This window comes from Podarcis erhardii (genome assembly GCF_964252035.2).
Source record: "Podarcis erhardii genome assembly, chromosome: 6".
In the NCBI taxonomy this organism is placed as follows: Eukaryota; Metazoa; Chordata; class Lepidosauria; order Squamata; family Lacertidae; genus Podarcis; species Podarcis erhardii.
In genome coordinates this window covers 29142691-29165037 of record NC_138510.1, presented here as the reverse complement: position 1 = coordinate 29165037, position 22347 = coordinate 29142691, and the positions used below count along the sequence as shown (strand labels likewise).

The window sequence follows — 22347 nt, the reverse complement described above, 5'->3', positions numbered from 1 at the left end:
TAGTGTGATGAAGAGGAAAGCGGCACCAACTCCTTCTTCAATACCACAGATGTAGTCGATACGCCGCACAATCGAACCTGTTTTTGTATTCTCTGTCACTCGATGTTTTAAATCCCCCGTTACCTTTGTTATCCCCATTTTCTCAAAGTATTCGCCCAGGACGACATACACTTTTATCTCCCCACCCCCATTTTATGTTGTTATTTCTATGTATATTATGCTATGGCCGCATGGCTAATGCAATAAAATCATTTTTAAAAAATGTCAATTATATTCCTTACATTATCTGATAAATGTCTTCCTGGGAGAAAGCCTGCCTGGTCCCGTATAAATGAATGTTTGATTCAGCTCTGTCACTGAAAGTAAATGGATGTGATCATGTGCAAGATGAAGACACAACCTTATTCCCAAGCCACTGGTTGCTTGCATCTGCTAATGAGTTGGGGTGGAAGAGAAGGGAACCACATATTTTCGCTACTTCATTACAAATGATCACAACAGGCATTTCACCAGTATTTGTTTTGTTGTAGTTTGCTTTAGGAAACTTTGGTCTGTCCATCATGTATAAAATAATATAATTGTAGAGTTGGAAGGGACCCTGAGGAATAGCTAGCTCAACCTCCTGCAATGCAGGAATCTCAACTAGATCATATATGATGGCCATCCAATCTTTGTTTAAAATCTTCCAAAGAAGGAGAGTCTACAACTTCTTGTGGGAGTCTATCTAGATATCCTATAGTGTAGTTGTCTACTATATTAATGTATATGGCAACTGAGCTTAATTTTACGTTTATATTTTTTTAGTTGAACTCAATTTTAGTCTCTTTATCTCAAGAGTAAAGTTATTATTTATTGTTTCTTCATTCAGGTTCATGTACCTTCCTGTGGTATGGCTGGCAATGGGTCAAATTCAGAGCCTATCAGTGGACTAACTATGAAATCACAGCTTCAGATCACTGGTAAGTGTCTCAAACAGGGCTGCTTGCTGACTGTAGAGCCTTTGCTTTTAAGGGTAACTGAAGGAATAGCAGACTCCTATCTTTGTGGCCTTTTCCCACATCTTTGTGGGAAAATCTAAAACAAATCCTATTGGAAGGCATATAAAGATCCCTCATATCAAGTCAAGCCATTTGCCCATCTAACTGTAACTGCCCCAAAGTCCTTAACATTGTCAGAACATCTTTCCCAGTCTTATCCAAGATTTGACTGGAGATGCTGAGGATTGAACATGTTCTCTGTCACTATTTCTCTGTGACCACTGGAACAGAATTTTTCCACTACTACGTTCACATTGCTCCTTCTCTTTGTTGATTCAGATGTGTTTTAATGGAATTTTGCTCCAGAAGCCTTTAAATAATTTTTCTGTTCCAGCTAGTGTTGTTGGTTTAATCACTCTGCTTTGTTATTTCAGTGTCTTTTAAGCAGGTTTCTGCAGACCTTTTATAAATTGGTTTTAACCCATTACAACTAGTGCACAGTGGGGAGCTTGTAGCCAGGGCTGCTGCAACAAACAGCCCCACAAGCCTTCGTGAGGCAGAGATGCGAGAGGGCATCAGAGGAGGGAGGGAAGGAAATAAAGAGTGCCCCTGACAATCATTCAAGGCAGCCCAGGGTTGAAAACCACTGGCCTAAGGAATAATCTTTTAAGGAAAGAATGCACATTGCCTCCTTTTCTGTTGATTCATTAATATTTCTTTGAACATATTAATGGATATCAACAGTGGTCTTTGAAGGAAACTTTATTTTGGCTCATCTTCACTATGACAGTTAAGGCCAAAAATACGGTATATGAATGAGTGATCAGTATAAACTCCTAGCTTGAAGAACCAGATGATAGGTGATTTTTAAAATTATTTTTAAGGCACTGGGGGTGGTGTCGCAACTTACTTTTAAAGTCCGTTTTGTTTTGAAAAATCTGTTTCATCTATCATAACTGTGTTGTAAGTAGTTAACACAGAATCTACTTCCTGCAAATTATTTATTATGTTAGAATTTAGCGTCTTCACCTTGTATGTAACACCCATAAGTGTTACTTTAGAAAAAATGTCCCAGTGAGGCCTCACCTGAGTCAAGAAAAATGGAGTGTTACCAAGGAAAGCTTGGCTTAGCTAGTCAATACTTGCAATGACCCAGGCACTAGTGCATCTACTGTAAAAACAGGAAGAGGTCTGCAGCATTGTCAGTCAAGATAATGACATCATAAGAGACTGCCAACATTGGGGAGACTGGAAATGGAGAGATCTCGGTCAGGAAATGGGGAGGTTGGGGGGAAGGAGTTTAAGCAGCCTCTGCTATCTATCAAGAGGCAGGCAGACTGGCCCAGGAGGCAGCAGATAAGCTTGCAATCATGATCATAAGCAATATGTAGAGAATTCCACTTATCTCCAAGCAACAGATGACAGGTTCTGTGACTGACCACTCACACAAGTTATAAGCCATATAGCCAAGTAGTTGCCACTTCTTAGCCACTTCCACATATGCAGTGTGTTTCTTTACATGGAATTATCTGTTTACATGGTAATTAACAAAGAACAGGTTTGCATTCCCCTACCTCAAGAGGTTTATAGGGAAACAGAAGAAGGGAAGGGAACTGATGGCAGGGATGAACAAGGGAAGAATGTGCAATTATTTTAGTTACATGCACTTTAGTTGCAGGATATTGAGAATAGAGGGCTGTTTCAAAGGCTTCATGAAAAATGTGTGGAAGGGCTTGAAGCAAGTGACCATAGGTAGTCACATGAAGAGATGTTCTGGAAGGCCATTCCAATCATAAAGGAGAGCAAGGGAGAAAGAGTGGGTTTGTTTCAAGTAGCAGAAGATCTCTTCAAATAATTAAGTAGAGTAGACCTGGGTAAGCGAAAATCACAGGAAGCGGTGCGTTGGGATACAACAACAGAAAAAAATTGGGGGTGGGGGGAGAAACATGGAGGGTTTTGAAGATAAGGGCAAGAAGCTTGTGTAACATCCTGGTGCAGGCAAAAAACCAATTCTGGGATTTAAAGAAGGGCTTGAAGTGGTCAGGCTGACAAGATATGTAAGTAATTTTGGCAGTAAAAGTTCTATTAGATGTGAACAGTTGATGGTGAGGCAAGACCAGAGAGAAATAAGCCACTTGCAATGGTGCGAGCAGAAATAAAATATATCTTGGCTGAGTGGTAAAATTGCCCCAGCTAAGTGGTACAATTTCTAAAGAGAAAGATTTTTATTTGCTTGATGTTAAGTTTGTCGAGTCAGGCTCACTTTCTCATTACTTAACTCACACACTGAAGAACACACTTCAGCTTTCTAAATAAAGCACATTTGTTTAAAACTTACTACTTATTTCACTTTCGTAACTGCAGTGAGAGACTCAACACTTCTGGTGCTAAATTTGACTAGTGTAGCTATATAAATACCACCAAGACAACAAGAAGACATACAAAATTAATTGGTCCACTTTTTGAAATGCTACATGCTGCAGCCAATAGTGGTAACATAAAAGATTGGTTGTGGTTGGTATGGTACAGCATAAGAATATGTGTGAGTGCAAATGGAGCACACAGAACTAAGATTGTTGCATGCATCTTTACACCTAACTTAAAATGTGTGTATCTTTATGTTTACTTTAAAACAGGGGTCAGCAACCTTTTTCAGCCATGGGATGGTCCACCGTCCCTCAGACCATGTGCTGGGCCGGACTATATTTTGGGGGAAAATGAACGAATTCCTATGCCCCACAAATAACCCAGAGATGCATTTTAAATAAAAGGACACATTCTACCAGGCAGGCCCCACAAATAACACAGAGTTGCATTTTAAATAAAAGGACACATTCTACTCATGTAAAAACACGCTGATTCCTGGGCCGTCCGCAGGCCGGATTGAGAAGGCAAGTGGGCCACATCTGGCCCACAATCCTTAGGGTGCCTACCCCTGCTTTAAAAAGTGTCATGTAATTACTTAGCAAAAGGCGGTCATTCTAGCAACAAGAGCTAAATGGATCAGAATTGGGGTGGTGAATATAGTTTTGGAAAGGTTTAAGAAAATTAAATGGCTTGATATAGTGATGACTTGACAAATGTTTCATCTTAGGTTTTAAATTGATTGAATGGAAGGGGAAATCTTTGGTCCAATGTAAATATTACATCCAAATGAAAGGACTTTGTGCCATGGTGTCTTTTCTGTCAATGTAAAAGAGTTGTAATTTGGCTGTGGTTCCATAATCTACTTTGCTAGGTAATAGTAGAAACTTTAGAAGTTGCTGAAGCAAATAAAGCACTCATTCATTCTCTTTCAATAGTTATTTCTGCGAAGTTGAAAGAAAACAAAAACAAATGGTTTGGACCCAGCCCTTACGTGGAAGTCTCAGTTGATGGACAGTCAAAGAAAACAGAAAAGTGCAACAATACTAATAGTCCAAAATGGAAACAACATCTTACAGTGTAGGTTTGGAAATGTTCCTTATTTTGTTATTTTGTTATAAGAAACAGAAATGCAGCTGTGGGATGGATATTGACAAGAGAAAAATGCAGGTCTTATCAGGGTGTGTGATCATGGGAAATAGTATTTTGTTCTGAGCCATTCCCAAGATCTGTAATTGGAGAACTCCAAATCTTTCCCCCGCCCATCAGTTTTAATTCATTCACCTGATTTGTATAATATCTAAGTGCACACGATCACAGTGTGACCTTATAACCCTCGATAGCTTCACCCTTGTCCTTTTAATTATCCCAGTGACTTAAATGTTTTATACTGTGATGCCAATAAAGGTTATTGGTTTGATTTAACTGGTTTAAATGTTTTAGAATTTTTTTGTTTTGTTTTTAATTAGGCACGGAGGCAGACCAGTAGCTCTGCAAACTAGGTTATATGGGTTTCAGCCCCTTACACTGTGTAAGGTGTGGCACTAGGTGAGTTCCCTGAGCCTCATGAATGGCTATAGGGGGGAGTACAGGGAGTTGTTCCATAAAAGGGAAGCCCAGAAAGTCCCAATGTCCATAGGTGAGCGACTGTAAACATCTTTGTATCTGAACCAAAGTGTAGAAGGAATGAGGAGGGAACTAAAGAAGCATATAGTTGCTAGAAGAAAGGATATTCCCCCCTAAAACTTAGTGAAAGGTGTTTATACTGTTCTTGCTTCTAAGACTTCAAAACCTGCATGTAAAAATCTGCCTGTAAGATTTACTGTGAAATAAATACACTTAGAGTTTGGTTTTTTGTGTGCACAAGGTTCCCCATTTATGTTCTACTGAAATACAGTGGTACCTCGGGTTAAGTGCTTAATTCGTTCCGGAGGTCTGTTCTTAACCTGAAGCACCACTTTGGCTAATGGGGCCTCCTGCTGCTGCCGCGCCGCCGGAGCATGATTTCTGTTCTCATCCTGAAGCAAAGTTCTTAACCCGAGGTACTATTTCTGGGTTAGCGGAGTCGGTAAACTGAAGCGTCTGTAACCTGAAGCGTATGTAACCCGAGGTGCCACTGTAAACATATATTTGCAGGATTAATTTCTGTCATAAAAAGCCACAGTTTTCTATCAATGTTACTACTGTTTGGAATATGATAGCTTTTGGAAGATCAATTGATTTGTGCATTTTTGGGGGGTGGGGTGTCAATTTTGTAACTGTAAGTGACAGATAAGAGCTGTTTGACAGTGGAACAGACTCCCATGAAAGGTGGTGGACTCTTCCACCTTGGAGATTTTAAGCAGAGATTAGGCAGCCACCTGTCATGTATAATCTAGTTGAGATTTTGTTGGAAGGGACCATGAAGGGTCATCTAGTCCCACCCCCTACAGCTGGGGTCAGCAAACTTTTTCAGCAGGGGGCTGGTCCAATGTCCCTCAGACCTTGTGGGGGGGCCGGACTATATGGGGGGGTGAACGAATTTCTGTGCCCCACAAATAACCCAGAGATGCGTTTTAAATAAAAGGGCACATTCTACATATGTAAAAACACACTGATTCCCAGACTGTCCACGGGCCAGATTTAGAAGGCGATTGGGCCGGATCCGGCCCCTGGGCCTTAGTTTACCTACCCATGCCCTACAGTGTAGGAATCTTTGCTCAAATTCCTGACCCTGAAATCATTGCATGGTGTTAGACTAGATGACCCTTGGTGTCCCTTGCAACTCTACAGTTCTATAAGTCTATGATTCTAAGTTACTCAGAAGTATTTTTAAATGGAACTTGCGAGTATGCATTACAATATTTCTTGCTTCTTCTTTTTAGAATTGTCTCACCTGTCAGCAACCTGTGCTTCCGTGTATGGAGTCACCAAACATTGAAATCTGATGTCTTATTGGGAAGCGCCACTCTAGAAATTAAAGAAACTCTCAAAGCAAACAATATGAAACGTAAGTATACAAAAAGCCCATAACTTTAAATGATGTAAACTTTGGTGTATGTGTATATAGGCAAACGTCAATATGAAAGTTACAGATAGGTAGCCGTGTTGGTCTGCCATAGTCAAAACAAAACAAATTCCTTCCAGTAGCACCTTAAAGACCAACTAAGTCAGTTCTTGGTATGAGCTTTCGTGTGCATGCACACTTCTTCAGATACACTGAAACAGAAGTTTCCAGACCCTTCTATATAGTGAGAAGGTGGGGAGGGGTATTACTCAGAAGGGTGGTGGGAATGGGTGATTGGCAGATAGCTGTGAGCTGCAGTCGTTAAGAATCGTCAACAGGCTCATCACAGCTATCTGCCAATCACCCATTCCCACCACCCTTCTGAGTAATACCCCTCCCCACCTTCTCACTATATAGAAGGGTCTGGAAACTTCTGTTTCAGTGTATCTGAAGAAGTGTGCATGCACACGAAAGCTCATACCAAGAACTGACTTAGTTGGTCTTTAAGGTGCTACTGGAAGGAATTTGTTTTGTCAATATGAAAGATCTTAAGAAGTATGATGCCTACCCCTGCAGTCTTCCATAGGGTCCTAAGAACCAGAAATCATTCCATGAAGTCCCCACTAAAATTTGGTTCATTTGGAACATGTTTAGGTTCTGACTTATATGGTCCCCTTTATGAATGGGGTTCTACAATAGTAGGCCTGGCACAGAGAATATGCAACTATGCTTAAACTCTTATTAATTGTACGGTTATGAGGGCTCTTTTGTTTGATGTTAAAGATATTCATGGATGAGTTTTGCTTCTGCTTTTTATTTAGAGAAGGGTGGCACAACCTGGGGATGACATAAAAATAAATGAGAATTATACATTGTTCTGCTAGGGACATTTAGGGAGTTTAACAAGGAGTTAAAGCTTCAGAATCCCATTTTTCAGTAAGGGAATTACCCCCATTTAGTAAAGTTTTCTGAGGCTCACCATGTGCAGTGATCACTGAAAGTGTAAGATGAAATGGAACTGTGGTCATTTCTTAAAAGCTTTCCTCAGCTTTTTCATGAAATTGTATAAACCTTAATCAGTTCACTGCAATAAAAATACAAGGCAGTTGAGAACATTGATTTTGTTTGTATATTTTCAATAGTTGAACAAGTGGTGGTGAATATGATGCTTATTGGTGACAAAGAATCAACTGACGGGATTGGAGAGTTGTCTGTCTGTTTAGATGGCATGCAGGTAGATCCTGAGCTGCTGAGTAATGGTGATGCTCCAAGCAGAAGAAGTGAGTAATATTTACCTTCTATGTGTGCACACTGCTGTTGCATCATATAACTAGTTGTTTATATTAAATAACATTTGTTATTGTTGGTAGCATTTGGCTTTTCTTGAAGAATGCATTGAACCCTGATAAGGACTGTAATCCAAAGTGCTTTAGGTTACAAACCTTTACATGCATGTTTAGAGTACTGAAGACAGTGACTTGGCTTGCACATAACACTAAGCCAAATCATGGCTAAGCATGAATGAGCACACATACTGGTAGCCACAGTAAAAATTGTATCTGCTTTGCTGCTCCCCTGGTGCTTCTCCTACCACACTACCTGGAGCTAAGCCACAGTTTACCTTCGTGTTATGTCTGAAGCAGGGATCATGTTTTCTCTCAATCCAGACAAGGTTTATTCTTGGTTAACTACTTGTGGTCTGTCTGTGGGAGGCAAATTACCAAGAGAGCCAGTAATTCCCAATCTACCTAATAATAATAATAATAATAATAATAATAATAATTTATTATTATTTGTACCCCGCCCATCTGGCTGGGTTTCCCCAGCCACTCTGGGCGGCTTCCACAGAAACCAAAAATACACTAAAATCATACATTAAAAGCTTCCCTGAACAGGGCTGCCTTAAGATGTCTTCTGAATGTCAGGTAGTTGTTTATTGCTTTGACATCTGATGGGAGGGCGTTCCACAGGGCGGGCGCCACTACCGAGAAGGCCCTCTGCCTGGTTCCCTGTAGCTTTGCTTCTCGCAATGAGGGAACCGCCAGAAGGCCCTCGGCGCTGGATCTCAGCGTCCGGGCAGAACAATGGGGGTGGAGACGCTCCTTCAGGTATACTGGGCCGAGGCCGTTTAGGGCTTTAAAGGTCAACACCATCACTTTGAATTGTGCTCGGAAATGTACTGGGAGCCAATGTAGCTCTTTCAAGACCGGTGTTATGTGGTCTCGGCAGCCACCCCCAGTCACCAGTCTAGCTGCCGCATTCTGGATTAGTTGTAGTTTCCGGGTCACCTTCAAAGGTAGTCCCACGTAGAGCGCATTGCAGTAGTCCAATCGGGAGATAACCAGAACATGCACCACTCTGGCAAGACAGTCTGCGGGCAGGTAGGGTCTCAGCCTGTGTACCAGGTGGAGTTGGTAGACAGCTACCCTGGATACAGAATTGACCTGCGCCTCCATGGACAGCTTTGAGTCCAAAATGACTCCCAGGCTGCGCACCTGGTCCTTCAGGGGCGCAGTTACCCCATTCAGGACCAGGGAGTCCTCCACACCAGCCCGCCTCCTGTCCCCCAAAAACAGTACTTCTGTCTTGTCAGGATTCAACCTCAGTCCATTAGCCGCCATCCATCCTCCAACCACCTCCAAGCACTCACACAGGACCTTCACCACCTTCACTGGTTCTGATTTGAAAGAGAGGTAGAGCTGGGTATCATCTGCATATTGATGGACACCCAGCCCAAACCCCCTGATGATCTCTCCCAGCGGCTTCATATAGATGTTAAAAAGCATGGGGAGAGGACGGAACCCTGAGGCAAACCACAAGTGAGGGCCCAGGGGTCTGAACACTCATCCCCCACCACCACTTTCTGAACACGGCCCAGGAGGAAGGAGCGAAACCACTGTATAACAGTGCCCCCAGCTCCCAGCCCCTCTAGACGGTCCAGAAGGATGTTATGGTCGATTGTACCAAAGGCCGCTGAGAGATCCAGCAGAACTAGGAAACAGCTCTCACCTTTGTCCCCAGCTCGCCGGAGATCATCAACCAGCGCAACCAAGGCAGTTTCAGTCCCATGATGAGGCCTGAATCCCGATTGGAAGGGATCCAAATGGTCCGCATCCTCCAGGCGTGCCTGGAGTTGTTCAGCAACCACTCGCTCAATCACCTTGCCCAAAAATGGAAGATTTGAGACTGGGCGATAGTTGGCCATACTGGCCAGGTCTAAAGATGGTTTTTTAAGAAGTGGTTTAATGACCGCCTCTTTCAGCGGATCTGGGAATGTTCCCTCACAGAGGGAAGCATTCACCACCCCGCAGAGCCCATCGCCCAGCCCTTCCCGGCTTGCCAGGATGGGCAAGGATCAAGGAGACAGGTGGTTGGTTTCACGCGTCCAAGCAGCCTGTCCACATCCTCGGAGGTAACGGATTGAAATTGATTCCATGCAACTTGACCAGACAGGGCTCTAGCACTCTCCCACCCCAGCCCTGCTCCCACGGTGGTGTCTAGCTCCTTCCGAATATGAGTGATTTTATCTGCAAAAAACTTTGCAAAATCGTTGCAGGAGATCTTGGGGTCTTTACAAGGCCCCAGTGGTAAAGGTGGTTCCGTTAAATTGCGGACCACCTGAAAGAGTCTCCTGCTACTATTTTCTGCAGATGCAATAAAGGCGGTGAAGAAATTCTTCTTCGCCGTCGCTATCGCCACTTGGTAGGCTCGACGTTGAGCTCTAACCTGTGTCCGGTCAGATTCGGAATGAGTTTTCTGCCACTGACACTCTAACCGTCTCAGCGATTGTTTCATCGCCCTCAGCTCCGAAGAAAACCACGGGGCTGTCCGGGCTCCATGCAATCGGAGAGGGCACTTCGGAGCCAGACAGTCGATCGCCCTGGTTAACTCCACATTCCAGCGGGCCACCAGGGAATCAGCTGAAAGGCCATCAACATGGGATAAAGCATCCCCTACCACTCTGGAAACCATTTGGATCCATTAAGTGGCGGGGGTGGACCATCCGAATTGGTCTCACCTCCCTGCAGAGGGAAAGGGTCGCGGAGAAGTCCAGTTGCACCAGGAAGTGATCTGACCATGGCACTTCTTTTGTTTCACTTTTACTTAGTGTCAGATCACTCACATCACTAGAGGTGAACACCAGGTCAAAGGCATGTCCATGACTATGAGTTGGGCCAAACTTATTCAGGGACAGCCCCATGGAGGCCATGCTTTCCACAAAGTCCCGACCTTCTGCTCACTCCAGCTCTAAAGTACAAAAAGCTTTATCCATACTCTGTATTGGGGCTGTTGTGGGAACTCTGATCTCTTGCATTATATATTTTGACCAATAGTGAAAATCATACTTATTGCTTATGTCTTTCCATAAAACAACACAAATGTTAAAATAAGTTTCCATTTCCTTATTTTTAATATTAAAGGTCCCGTGCAGAATGATGGTTCCAGAGCAAAAAATGAAACAAGGTAAGGTGGTTTTCCACATCTGCAGTGGAGTTGTGGAATGCTGATAGTTGTGATGTTTAAAGTGCTGAGATTTAGCAGTTTTGTAGATATTTCAGAGTATTGGAAACTGGCTGGAAGTGGTCATGGGGATACAAGCGTCCTTAGTAGTTTTAGTACTGTGGTACCTTAGTTTAAGAACAGCTTAGTTTATGAACAACTTGGATTAAGAACACTGCAAACCTGTAAGTAGGTGTTTTGGTTTGTGAACTTTGCCTTGGAAGCAGAACATGTTCCGCTTCCTGTTGAGTGTGTTCCATTTATAAATTGAGTCCCCTGCTGCCATGGGAAAGCACGCCTTGGTTTAAGAACGCTTTGGTTTAAGAACAGACTTTCGGAATGGATTAAGTTCGTTAGCCAAGGTACCACTAAATAAATAAATTGTCCAGTAGCACTTTAGAGACCAGCTAAGTATGTTCTGGGTATAAGTTCTTGTGTGCATGCACACTTCTTCAGATACCGTGTGTATGCACACAAAAGTTTACACCCAGAACATACTTAGTTGGTCTCTAAGGTGCTACTGGACAATTTATTTATTTATTTCGACTGCGTCAGACCAACACGGCTACGAACCTGAATCAAGGTACCACTGTAATTGTAAAGAGTGTCTAGCTTGTAAAAATCTTGGTTATAATAGACACACATTTCAAAAAAGAAGAAAGAAAATGAAAGCAAAATCCTGTTTTTGTCCAGTTCTTCACTAATAAATAATCATTTACTCATATTTTTAAGATGGGATGGATGACATTCTTGTTTGGGATGACTTCCCCTTCTGGGGGCAGGCAAGGTCTTCACAGGGTCTTCAGAGCTTTTCATGTCTTCTCCAAGGGAGAAGGAGCTCTCTTACCCACCATACTGACCCTGTTGTGGTCAGATGGTGAGGCCTGCAATGCAGGAATCCTTCCCATAGCCGCCAACCCTGGGTGGGCTTGAACTACCACCCTTCTGGTTAACAGCCAGACACACTGACCCATTGCATGATTAGTCCAACTTAATTGTATGCAATAGGATAAATACCTCTGTGTCTTATCCTTTCAGTTCCTTTATTCCATCCTGAAAAGCACATTGTTTGTGGTATAAAGTTTTTAGTTCTTGTAAACTGCAAGTAACAAAAGATTTTATAATATCTGAGTTGACAGTTTTAAAATTCCCTCAAAGCATGAAGCAGCAAGATGAATTCTGAATATATTCCACTTGAAATAGTGTTTATTAGTACCTTTTGAAATATACCGTATTTTTCTCCCTATAGGACGCACTTTCCCCCCTCCAAAAATGAAGGGAAAATGTGTGTGCGTCCTATGGAGCAAATGCAGGCTTTTGCTGAAGCCTGGAGAGCGAGAGGGGTCGGTGCACACCGACCCCTCTCGCTCTCCAGGCTTCAGGTAGCTATCCGCAAGCCTTCGGAGCGCGGCGGGAGTTCCCACCGGGCTCAGAAGGCTTGCGGATAGCAGCATGCAGCCTGAAGCCCAGGGAGTGCAGCACCAACTCCCGCTGCGCACCCCGGGCTTTAGGCAGCTATCCACAAGCCTTTGGAGCCCGGTGGGAGTTCCCTCCGGGGTCCGAAGGCTTGCGGATAGCAGCAAGCTCCGGGAGCAAAGGCGAAGTTGCATGCAACTTCGCCCCCGCTTCCGGACTCATTCTGGGGGTTGGGGTCGGGGGAAGCTCGGGCTTCCCCCGCCCCCAGTCCGGCAATCTCCAGGAGCGAAGGCTTTTATAAGAACAGGGTTCTATTTTGTTTATATGAATTGTGACAAGACTTCAATTAGGAAACTTCTTTTTCAAAATTGTTTTAACATTCAGTGAGATCTCCATGTCTCCATGATAATTTGTATTGTGCTTTCTCATAAAGGAACAATACAAATGGTCCTGAAAGCTGTGAGTCTCCCGGGTCTAGTGACAGCAGAGCATCTAATGGCAACGATTCTCCATTAATTGCAAATGGAGGTTGTAAGCCAGCTAGACCGCCTAGACCATCTCGGCCACCTCCACCTACTCCACGTAGACCATCTGCTCCACCTGGTATGTCTGCAAGAGAAAAGTATCACTTTAAAAGCTCTTGAATTCAGTGTTTGTTTGAATTAAGTTTGTTCAGTGTATTCTGCCCACTGCGCTAGTATATTAAAGCTGTGTGTAATATAATAAAAGATAATGCCACATGCATCCCCCCTCCAAAAAAATTGTGGCTTAATTCATAATAAGCATGCTTTAGCATTTGTGAAGCCAGATATATTTCTGTCTGACCTTCAGCAAAGCATTCTTAAACTGCTGAAAGGAAAAGCTATACAGTTCAGAAGTGCATCATATGGTAATTCTGAGAACACACATTGTCCCATAGTTAAATTATGGAAGTTTTCTTCATACAAAATACTGAAGTAGCTTTATGTGACGCCTACTGAAGTTGCAGCCTGGAATTTTCTTTTCAAGGACTTCAGGCTTTCTGTGGTCAAGAGAAAGAGGCAACTGCTTCAAAAAGAATCTCTTTCATAGTGTTCTCTTAATCAGAGTACAGATTTCCTGTAAATGAAATTGAACAATGAGCCAAACTAAAATTCAAGAAGGCTTTTCCATTTATGGTTAAATTGAGTTCTGATAGGTTTGTGGAAATGTTGTTGAAAGGGTTTCTGCCATTGGCTACTTTTATTTAGAAGTCTGGGAACTTAATAACTGCCGTGTACCAAGTAGTTACTTGAGGGCTTATCTGTTCTTGCTTTGCTGTACTGCTGTCTTGAGTCCATTTCAGGGGGACAGGTGGAGTATAAATAAATATACAATACTGGAATTAAAATAAACATAAATATTTGTCTTTTTCTTGTCTGTGTTCTTTGCAGCATGTGTCAATGGTACTTCCTCCACAGAATCAGAAGGGGCTAGTGCAGGATTGGTGCCAACTACAAGTTCAGCATCGGAACAAAACTCAGAGGGAGCAACAGCAGGAACGGGTGCTCCTGCAGCAGCTGCTTTGGCCACACCACCAATATCCAGACAAGTTCAGCCAGTAACTCCAGCTTCACAGCCACATCACACAGTTAGTCAAGGTCCTCTTCCACCTGGGTAAGAGTTTGATGCTCTTAGGTTTTATGATATACACACGTCTCTAACACAAAATTTCCTGCAAGATACAAGTTTCCTCCGTCTCATCCATTTGATTTCTAAAAGCACCAAAATATACTATGCTTTATACAGTACATTGCATTTGCAGGTGGAACAAAAAAAAAAGCCACAAAAGAGTTAAAGTAAAACCTATGTAATAATTAGAAAAAATAGAACACCAACATGGAAACGCTTGAGACAAGATGTGAGTTTTTAATTATTTAAAGCTGAGAGGTCAGCTGAATATTAAAGTGAAAGATAGCATGAATTAACTGAGCTGAGAGAAATCACAGAGATGAGAAACAGCACAATGAGTGGAACGTTTTGTTCTAATTTTCATGAATTCACTCACTGCAGTTCCTTGTGCCATACACCTTTGCATTCTGTAGAGTCTGCAGACCACCAGGAATATCTTTTCAGGAAGGAAGAGGCAGGGAAGCCCTATTCCTGCAAGTAGAACTCTTCACAGTTCTTGAAATCCAAGCTAATACAGAGAGACAATCAACAGACTTTATCTAGAGCAGTAATATGATCTGAGAAAGGCAAGTATCAAAGATAATGATCATACTTTTCAGTCTTCTCAGCAAGTTTTGTTGCTTGAAGAAGTGAGCAAAGGCAAAAATGAATATTAGAGCATAAAATCCTTTTGTCTGTCTCCCTATCTAAGAACTACTAAGTTCAGCACTTAGCTTATGGGAAAAGATACATTTGTTTATATTGTGGTGGACTACCCCACAATGCAGTGGTAAAAGGTAATCTGGCATGAGCACATAATTCCATAAGATCTGAGAAATGACGCACCCCAATAATAAGTTTTAGAAGCCTTTTTTTCCCACCATGTCCATTCTCTGCAAAACACTTAAAAAACTATTGCATGTGCCCAAATACGATGATCAGAATTTCAAAACTTCCATAGTTGGAAGGTACAAGAAAGCCAGTATGTTTATAAATACAGTTGAATGGCTGCAGTTTGAATATGTATAGTGAGTACAATTCTATGTGTGCAATATATGTGGTAGCATGTAGCCACAGTGGGCCAATGTGGCTGCTGTTGCTTAGTGGGTTTGGAATCTAAATGTCCTGAAATTTTTGATCTTAAGTCATTGTGATATGGTACAGGGTGGAGCTGAATATGTTTTCATGGAGTATGTTTTAAAGAAGCTCTGTGGTTCACTAAATTTCTAAAGCAAGAGTACATATTCATAATCTCCAGTAATGTTAGTCATGCCATAGCAGTTTAAAAGTATGCACTCCTCCTGAAAAATAGAAGTTTTGCCTTTCTGGATTAGGTCAAGATTCATTGAGTTCAGTGTGCTTTCTTCCACAATGGCTAGCTAAATATCCATAGGAAGTCTGTAAGTAAACAGGCACTAAGAAAAGAACAACTGATCCACTGGTAGATTGTGGCCTACCCTTCATCCATACCTTATGAGATGGGAATTGTCAGACCTCAACCACAGGGATGGGGGTTCAGATCCTAACTTGTTGACTTTGGAGCAGACTTCTGTCAGCCTAACATAGTTTACAAGATTCATATAAGATCACAACAGATAATTCCCATGTATGCTACCCTGCAACTTTGAGAAAGGAGGGGAACACTATAAAGATGACCAATAAATCCTATTCCTATAAAATGTGTCCAAGGGAAGGAATCACAGAGTGTCCCTCAAGAGTTATATGGTACTAGTGTCATAAATACAAATGTAAAATTAAACCTGGGTCTTGGTCTTGTATAGAAACAAATGTGTTTGAAAATGTTATTTTATTAATTGTCACAATGAAGATTTAGTCCTATACAGTAAGCCCACAACTTACATGCATGGCAAAATAAAAATTTAAAGGAATGGGAAGGGGGTGGGGTTCAAGGAAAAATGACTTTGGCATTTTGACTATATGTGATTTTAGACGCAGTCTCTGGAACGTAACCCCCGCATAAGTGGCAGGCAAAACATAAGTGGTATGCAAAACAGATCAGGGGACCATTTGGAAATAAGAACTATGAGAAAGCAACAAGGTGAATAGGTTGGCACAATAGTACATATGAATTATTTTTTGTGTTTCCAGCTGGGAACAACGAGTGGATCAACATGGCCGAGTATATTATGTAGATCATGTTGAAAAAAGAACTACATGGGATAGGCCAGAACCTCTTCCCCCAGGGTGAGTCATTTGGTGATCTGTCAAACTGTACTTGATAACATGCTTGAAGATGTCATTCCAAGCTTGCCATCTTCATGTCCAGCTTAGGTCCATTTAAAATATTGCACTGCTGGATAGCTAAATCAAGGTTCTGTGAAAAGAAAATTGGTCTAATTTGCACTTTGTTCTGTGTATGTTGAATCTTAAGACTGGCTGTAGAAATGTCAGTTATATTAGGCCATGGGAGGCCAATGGTGGCACAAACCGCCAAAATCTGTGGCATTCCTTGGCAGGAACTGAAGTGCCTCTAGGCATGGATATGGTATATTTAAACCTGCTATGCTGCTCACTGTTTCAGTAGAGGAGAATCAAAACCAGCCAAAGAAACTGGATGTGTTTGGGGTCTGCATCATAATGTTGTTGAATATGAAAGTGGTATTTTCTCATCCTTTGGACTTGTAGCACACTTCTAGAGGTTTCAAAAAAAATGGCGGACCGATAAATAGATATTGCTACCTCGAATTAGGAAGTTCAGAGAAAAGTGCAGAACCTTTAATCAAATGATAAACCCCTTGGAATTGCGTAATAAGGTGACATAAAGCAAAACTGAGGAATTATTGTGCTGACCCGCTTTGTCCTATTATGTTGAACAAGTGCTCCTGTATTCCATTCTCTCAGGCTGTAGCCTACTGTGAAGTCAGTGCATTTATTTGATTATATCATCTGTGTTCTTTAGCTGGGAGCGTCGAGTTGACAACATGGGGCGGATTTACTATGTTGACCATTTCACCAGAACAACAACCTGGCAGCGGCCAACTTTGGAATCTGTCCGGAATTATGAACAGTGGCAACTTCAGCGCAGCCAGCTTCAAGGAGCTATGCAACAATTTAACCAGAGGTTTATATATGGGGTGAGAACACTGAGGATTGGGCTGGAATTCATATTGGCATAACGTCTGCTAATGCAGATTAACTCAACAGCACTTGCTCTATCCTCAGCCTAAAATTCCTAATAACTAATCACTAATACTTCAGAGACAGCAAAAAATAGAGTAGAATCTAAATAAAACAGGGTGATTGATTGCTACACATGTAAGTTACTCATTTCCCTCCAAACATTTCAATGGAAATTTCTTTAGTATACAAAGTATAACCTGTTTGTCAGATTTAGTTGTAGTTTAAATTGATCCCAGAGGGTTACAAATCAAATATATTTTGCCTATGGCTTCTTACTTTGCCATTTGCCAGCAAACATTGTTATGTTAATTCATGCAGCTGTAGGCAAGCACAGAGTTACTGGCAAGTGTTGTTCAAGGCATAGTGAGAGTATATTTTGATTGAACTTCATAGGTTGCCATCCTTGGAAACCATATTATCAGGTCTCTGGCTTGGTATTTTTATTTTCTGCAGAACTGGATGAAAGTAGGTTGCTTCTACTGTGGAGTGGAAGTCTGTCAGATTCCAGAAAGGTGGATGCAGTGGTTGTCCCACAAGGACACATATTACCATTTTGGGATGGTAAAATCCTATTCCTTTCCTAGTTTTTGTGGGCATTGGTTTGGAAAAGTGAGAGATGTGCCGATGGCTAAGAAACTTGCCAAAGTTAAAACAAATAGGTCCAGGGACTATCTTGTTAGGTGATTTTACCTTCATTACAAAAAGGTAGAAAGGTCTTTTAAAAATAACAAGTTGTATATGATTTATCCAAGCTTAGATTTTTCAGTCAGTAGTTTACAGTATGCTTTCTTGTGATTGCAGAATCAAGACTTCACACAGAACAAAGAATTTGATCCTCTTGGTCCCCTGCCACATGGATGGGGTAAGCTCTCTAAAAGTTCTGGTTCTCAACATCACTTATATAGTGGTCCAAGCCAACACTGAGTCTAGCTATTACTCTGCCATCATGAGGTGTTTTTTTTAATTTTTATTGCACTCTGTTGACTCCAGAAACCTGATAAAAGTAGTAGAGTTTACTTGGGGATCACAAGAATGTCGCTTCAAATTCAGAGCTCTCCGGCTAGCCAGACTGCAAATCTCAGTAGGTGTTGGGCAGTCTTTGTAGATAAATTGTGTTCATATCCCGAGAGGAATAGTGTAATATGTAGCACAGCTCATCTGAGAAGCATAAAGACCCATTGGTTGGCATCCATCTGCTTCAGGAGGCAGTGGAAGAGTGTACCTTCAGGAGTGAATACCTATATTTCATACATATTATGGTCTCTTGTCATTGAGTTGGTATGCAATTCTAGAGACCTCTATTAGTTTAGTAGCAGAATCATAAGTAACGGTGTTTCATCTAGGACAGGAATCTGAGCCCTACTCTCACAACCAATCATCTGTACTGCTATCTATACTATTGACCTGTGCAAGGTTCTCTCTGAGGGAGATGTCCTTGACTTGGATATAAAGTGCTGTTCCACTGACGTTTCATGAACTAGGAAGTTAAGATGATGGAACACAATGTATTCATTAGTTGGATGATATGTTCCAGACTGGGCATTTGGGCACAATTCAAGTCAAAGGGGGGAGATAGAACATGGGGTTCTATCTAAAGAAGTTCTTGCACAAGGTGAACTTCCTTTCCCTCCTGCCCTCTGCTTCCCCTTGTGTCCCTACAGAAAAGATCACGCTTAGGCAAGCTGCCTCTGCCAGATTTCCTGTTCCCACTGTTCTACATCCCAAGTCTTTCATGAGGGCCCCCAACCCTTAAGAGGTTTTTTGTTGGCAGAGAGTTCTGCAGAGGCGAGAAAGAAGTGAGATATTCCCCATAGGTCGTGGCATATATAATTCACTGTCATTATCTTAACATTAAAACTATATGTCCATGATAACTAAAATGGTCCTAATTTATATTCCCTCAGAAAAGAGAACAGACGCCAATGGCAGAGTATATTTTGTCAATCACAATACACGCATCACACAGTGGGAAGATCCCAGAAGCCAAGGGTAAGATTTTTCTCTTCTCTTAATAGTCTTCAGAACATAATCCAAAATCAAGCAAACATAGGCAACATTTTGGTTTACTACTATTTCTAAACTTTCCTTCATCCCAGAGAGATTCCCCAGCAAATAATAAATACATAGCTCAAGATATATTAAAACCAAAATACATATATATTCTGATTAGCAATCATGATGAACAAAATCATTCTTTGCTCATCTCCCCCAAAGAACCTGATGGACAAAACTGTTTTTACCTGACTACAACAAGCTGTTCTTGAGAGGGACAACCGTATTACTAATGGGAGGGTGTTCCAAAATGAAGGTGCCATAGCAGAGAAGGCCATATCCCAGGTTCCTGTATAATGTACCGCAGGCATAGGTGGGATCATGAATAAGACCTGCTCTGCAGATTTTAAGTCTAAGAGTGAGATATATTGGCAGAAGTTCTTCATCAAGTACTTGGGGCCCAGGCTATATGGGGTTTGATATACCAGAATCAAAACCTTAAGTTGGGCCCATCAGCAAATAGGCAACCAGTGCAGTTCTTAAGATTTGTTGAGATATGGTCCCACCTTGCAGTGCCACTCAGCTGATGGCTGCATTGTCACTAGCTCCAGCTTCTAGACCATCTTCAAGGACAGCCTCATTTAGAACTCATTGCAGTAGTGCTAAATGGGAGGTTAACCTAGCCATAGTGGTCCATGCTGTGGTATCTTGGTTCAGGAAGGACTAGAGTTGGTGAACCAGCCCTAGCTGGAAATAGGCACTTCTTACCCCTGGAGCCACCTGAGCTTCCAGTTGAAAGTGTTTGTTCCAGGAGCACCCCCAGGCTACACACCTTGTCCTTCAGGAGGAGTGTGGTCCCAACTAACACAGGTTGCTTCAATTCCTGAATATAAGAACTATCAGCACCTGCATCATGTCCAGATTCAATCTAAGTTTGGATTGAATCAGCCCATTATCTCCTCCAGGCACTAGTAAAGTGGTATGGAGAGAGCGAGAGCTGGATATTATCTGCATACTAGGTATGCTGTTCTCCAAATCTCCAGATGACACTTCCTAGCAGCTTTACATAGATGTTAAAAAGTGTGGGGTACAGAATAGAACCCCGCAGGACCCCACAGCACAAATGCCAAAAGCAGCAGTCTGCCCTTGCTCCTACCCTGGTGGTGGTCCCGCAGATAGGAGCAGTGCCTCCAACTCACAGAACCACTCCAGGAGAATTATGCACTCCGCATGTTTCTTTCTCCAAAGAGGTTATCAGTCAGAGCTGCCAGGGCTGTTTCAGTGCCCAAACCAGTCTCAAAGCTAGGTTGAAATGGATCTTAAACTGAAATAAGGCTAGATTTTAGACTACTAAAACATGTTGCTTATCAAAAGTATATTCCATGAAATTATGTCACCGTAGATCCTAAAAGCCATTTTCATAACTCACAATGTCTGGACAGTTTTATCCTAAAGTATTTCCTACTATGTTCCATTAACTGTGTTGTGTTCTGATCCATGTATATGGTGCACTTTTTCTATGCCAATAAAGGAGATTGATTGATTTTTTTAAAAAGTGTATTGAGAACATAAGGGGAAAGTAACAGATATGAGGAAGCGGTTTCTTAAGAGGAATATTTCTTGTTGAAACAAAACATAAGAAAATTATTACTAGAAGAACCAAAAAGGAAATCCTCATATTTGCATCCAACACACAATAAAAACATTTCTTGTACTCAATATTATTTATTTTATTCATATCCTGTTGTTTATTTCATATCCAGTCTTAGTGAGTTGGTGGGAAAAAGAACGTATTGCATCTAGTGCAGTGTTACAAATTACATGCTGGCGACTCAGCATATTATACAACTTTTGACTCATTTTGCCATTCTTTTATTGGCTAACCTAATAACATGATCAAAGGCGGAGATCTCAAAGGTCATGTGTCGTCATCTGCCTGGATGCAGGTGTTCTTAGCACCCCCTTTCTGCTGCACAAAGAACCCTCTGAAGCTGCACTCCCAAAGGCACAGGTGCTCATTGCTGCAATAGAAAGTCAGAAATCCGCCTTGCACACATGGAAGAACTTTGCCTCCTTGGATCTCAGCCAGAGTCTTGCAGAGACTCGTTTTCGATAAGCATTCTACTCCTATTCCTTATTTCATATCTTGCTAGAGTTCTTCAAAAAAGGAGGAATGGAAAAATAGCTTAATATTTTAAAGGCATAGTAGATACTCTCTAGAATATCTCCGAGAAGGATTAGAAAGTAATACATATTTGAGGCCTTAAAAACAGGCATTGTGCTAAATAATCTTCAGGTGTATCCCGGACCTGCACTTCTGTAATTCTGTGAGGATTTCTCCCCAAACACTTAAATACTCTGAATACACTGGCAAATGACCTGTTTATACACCTCTTACATGTAATAATCCCTGTTCTACATTTAGATAACATTAGCAGAGAGGGGAAATGAAGGATACACCCGCATGAAGCTCTCTGAGTTCTTTTGTGATCAACAGATAACTAAGGCAGGATCTAGACACAAAAAAAAAGTTTCAGGAAAACGTGTTATAAAGCTCATAATGGAAAATCACATTGGTGAAAGATCAAACTACTGCGCCATCTGGTGTTTATAAAGCAGTTATAACGATATAATTGATTTCGAGTATAGCTGAGACCTAGGTAACAAGCAAACAGGGTGTAACCCACACATCAACCTACATTCCGTGAGCAGGATAGAAAGTATTTCTGAGTCTTCTCTTACTAGGCTGTCTGGTGTAATGTTTAGTTTTTCTTCCCTATTCTGATTCCGTGTGATTAATTGTAATAACACATGCTCCCTTTTGAGATATGGGGTAGGCATTTAACTTCTTGACAAACTGTTTTCCATTTTGGATTTGTGGTGTTAGCTGTGCATTCCTTAGAGCTCAGTATAACTAAGAGTTCGATTTACTATCTTGGGTCTAATAAAGCTAAATGAAATACCTGGAATAAAAATGGAACAGTACCTTTTACTATGTGTGAAAAATATGTATAATGAGATTCATGTGTTGTGTATATCTTGTTTCTGCAGTCAATTAAATGAGAAACCTTTGCCAGAGGGCTGGGAGATGAGATTCACTGTAGATGGAATTCCATATTTTGTGGATCACAATAGAAGAACAACAACCTATATCGATCCTCGTACTGGGAAATCGGCTCTGTAAGCTTTCTTACTACAATTTTGTATTACTGCTACTTTCTTTCTACTATTGGCATCTGTTATACACACTGCTGGATAGCCGTATGATTAAACTTGGTTACCTTTGGTGGTGAAAACAAATGATGCTGTTTTTGAAATGTTAGCAGAGTTTGTTCAACAACT

The 22347-nt window shown here is 41.6% G+C and overlaps 1 protein-coding gene across 3 annotated transcripts in view; it reads left to right on the top strand.

Moving 5' to 3' along the window:
• ITCH (itchy E3 ubiquitin protein ligase) overlaps positions 1-22347 on the top strand; it is a 55408-nt gene that overhangs the window by 18566 nt on the left and 14495 nt on the right. Inside the window, exons 2-13 of one of the 3 annotated variants that reach the window (XM_081866784.1) lie at positions 869-959; positions 4280-4421; positions 6206-6330; positions 7470-7607; positions 10749-10791; positions 12677-12846; positions 13656-13878; positions 15982-16077; positions 16793-16967; positions 17815-17875; positions 18918-19002; positions 22057-22185. In XM_081866784.1, the coding sequence (XP_081722910.1) occupies positions 890-959; positions 4280-4421; positions 6206-6330; positions 7470-7607; positions 10749-10791; positions 12677-12846; positions 13656-13878; positions 15982-16077; positions 16793-16967; positions 17815-17875; positions 18918-19002; positions 22057-22185 (1457 nt within the window). In that variant the 5' untranslated portion in view covers positions 869-889. Of the gene's footprint in view, positions 1-868; positions 960-2265; positions 2403-4279; positions 4422-6205; positions 6331-7469; positions 7608-10748; positions 10792-12676; positions 12847-13655; positions 13879-15981; positions 16078-16792; positions 16968-17814; positions 17876-18917; positions 19003-22056; positions 22186-22347 lie in introns of those variants that run through there. The other 2 variants (XM_081866785.1, XM_081866786.1) reach the window with 2 other exon arrangements.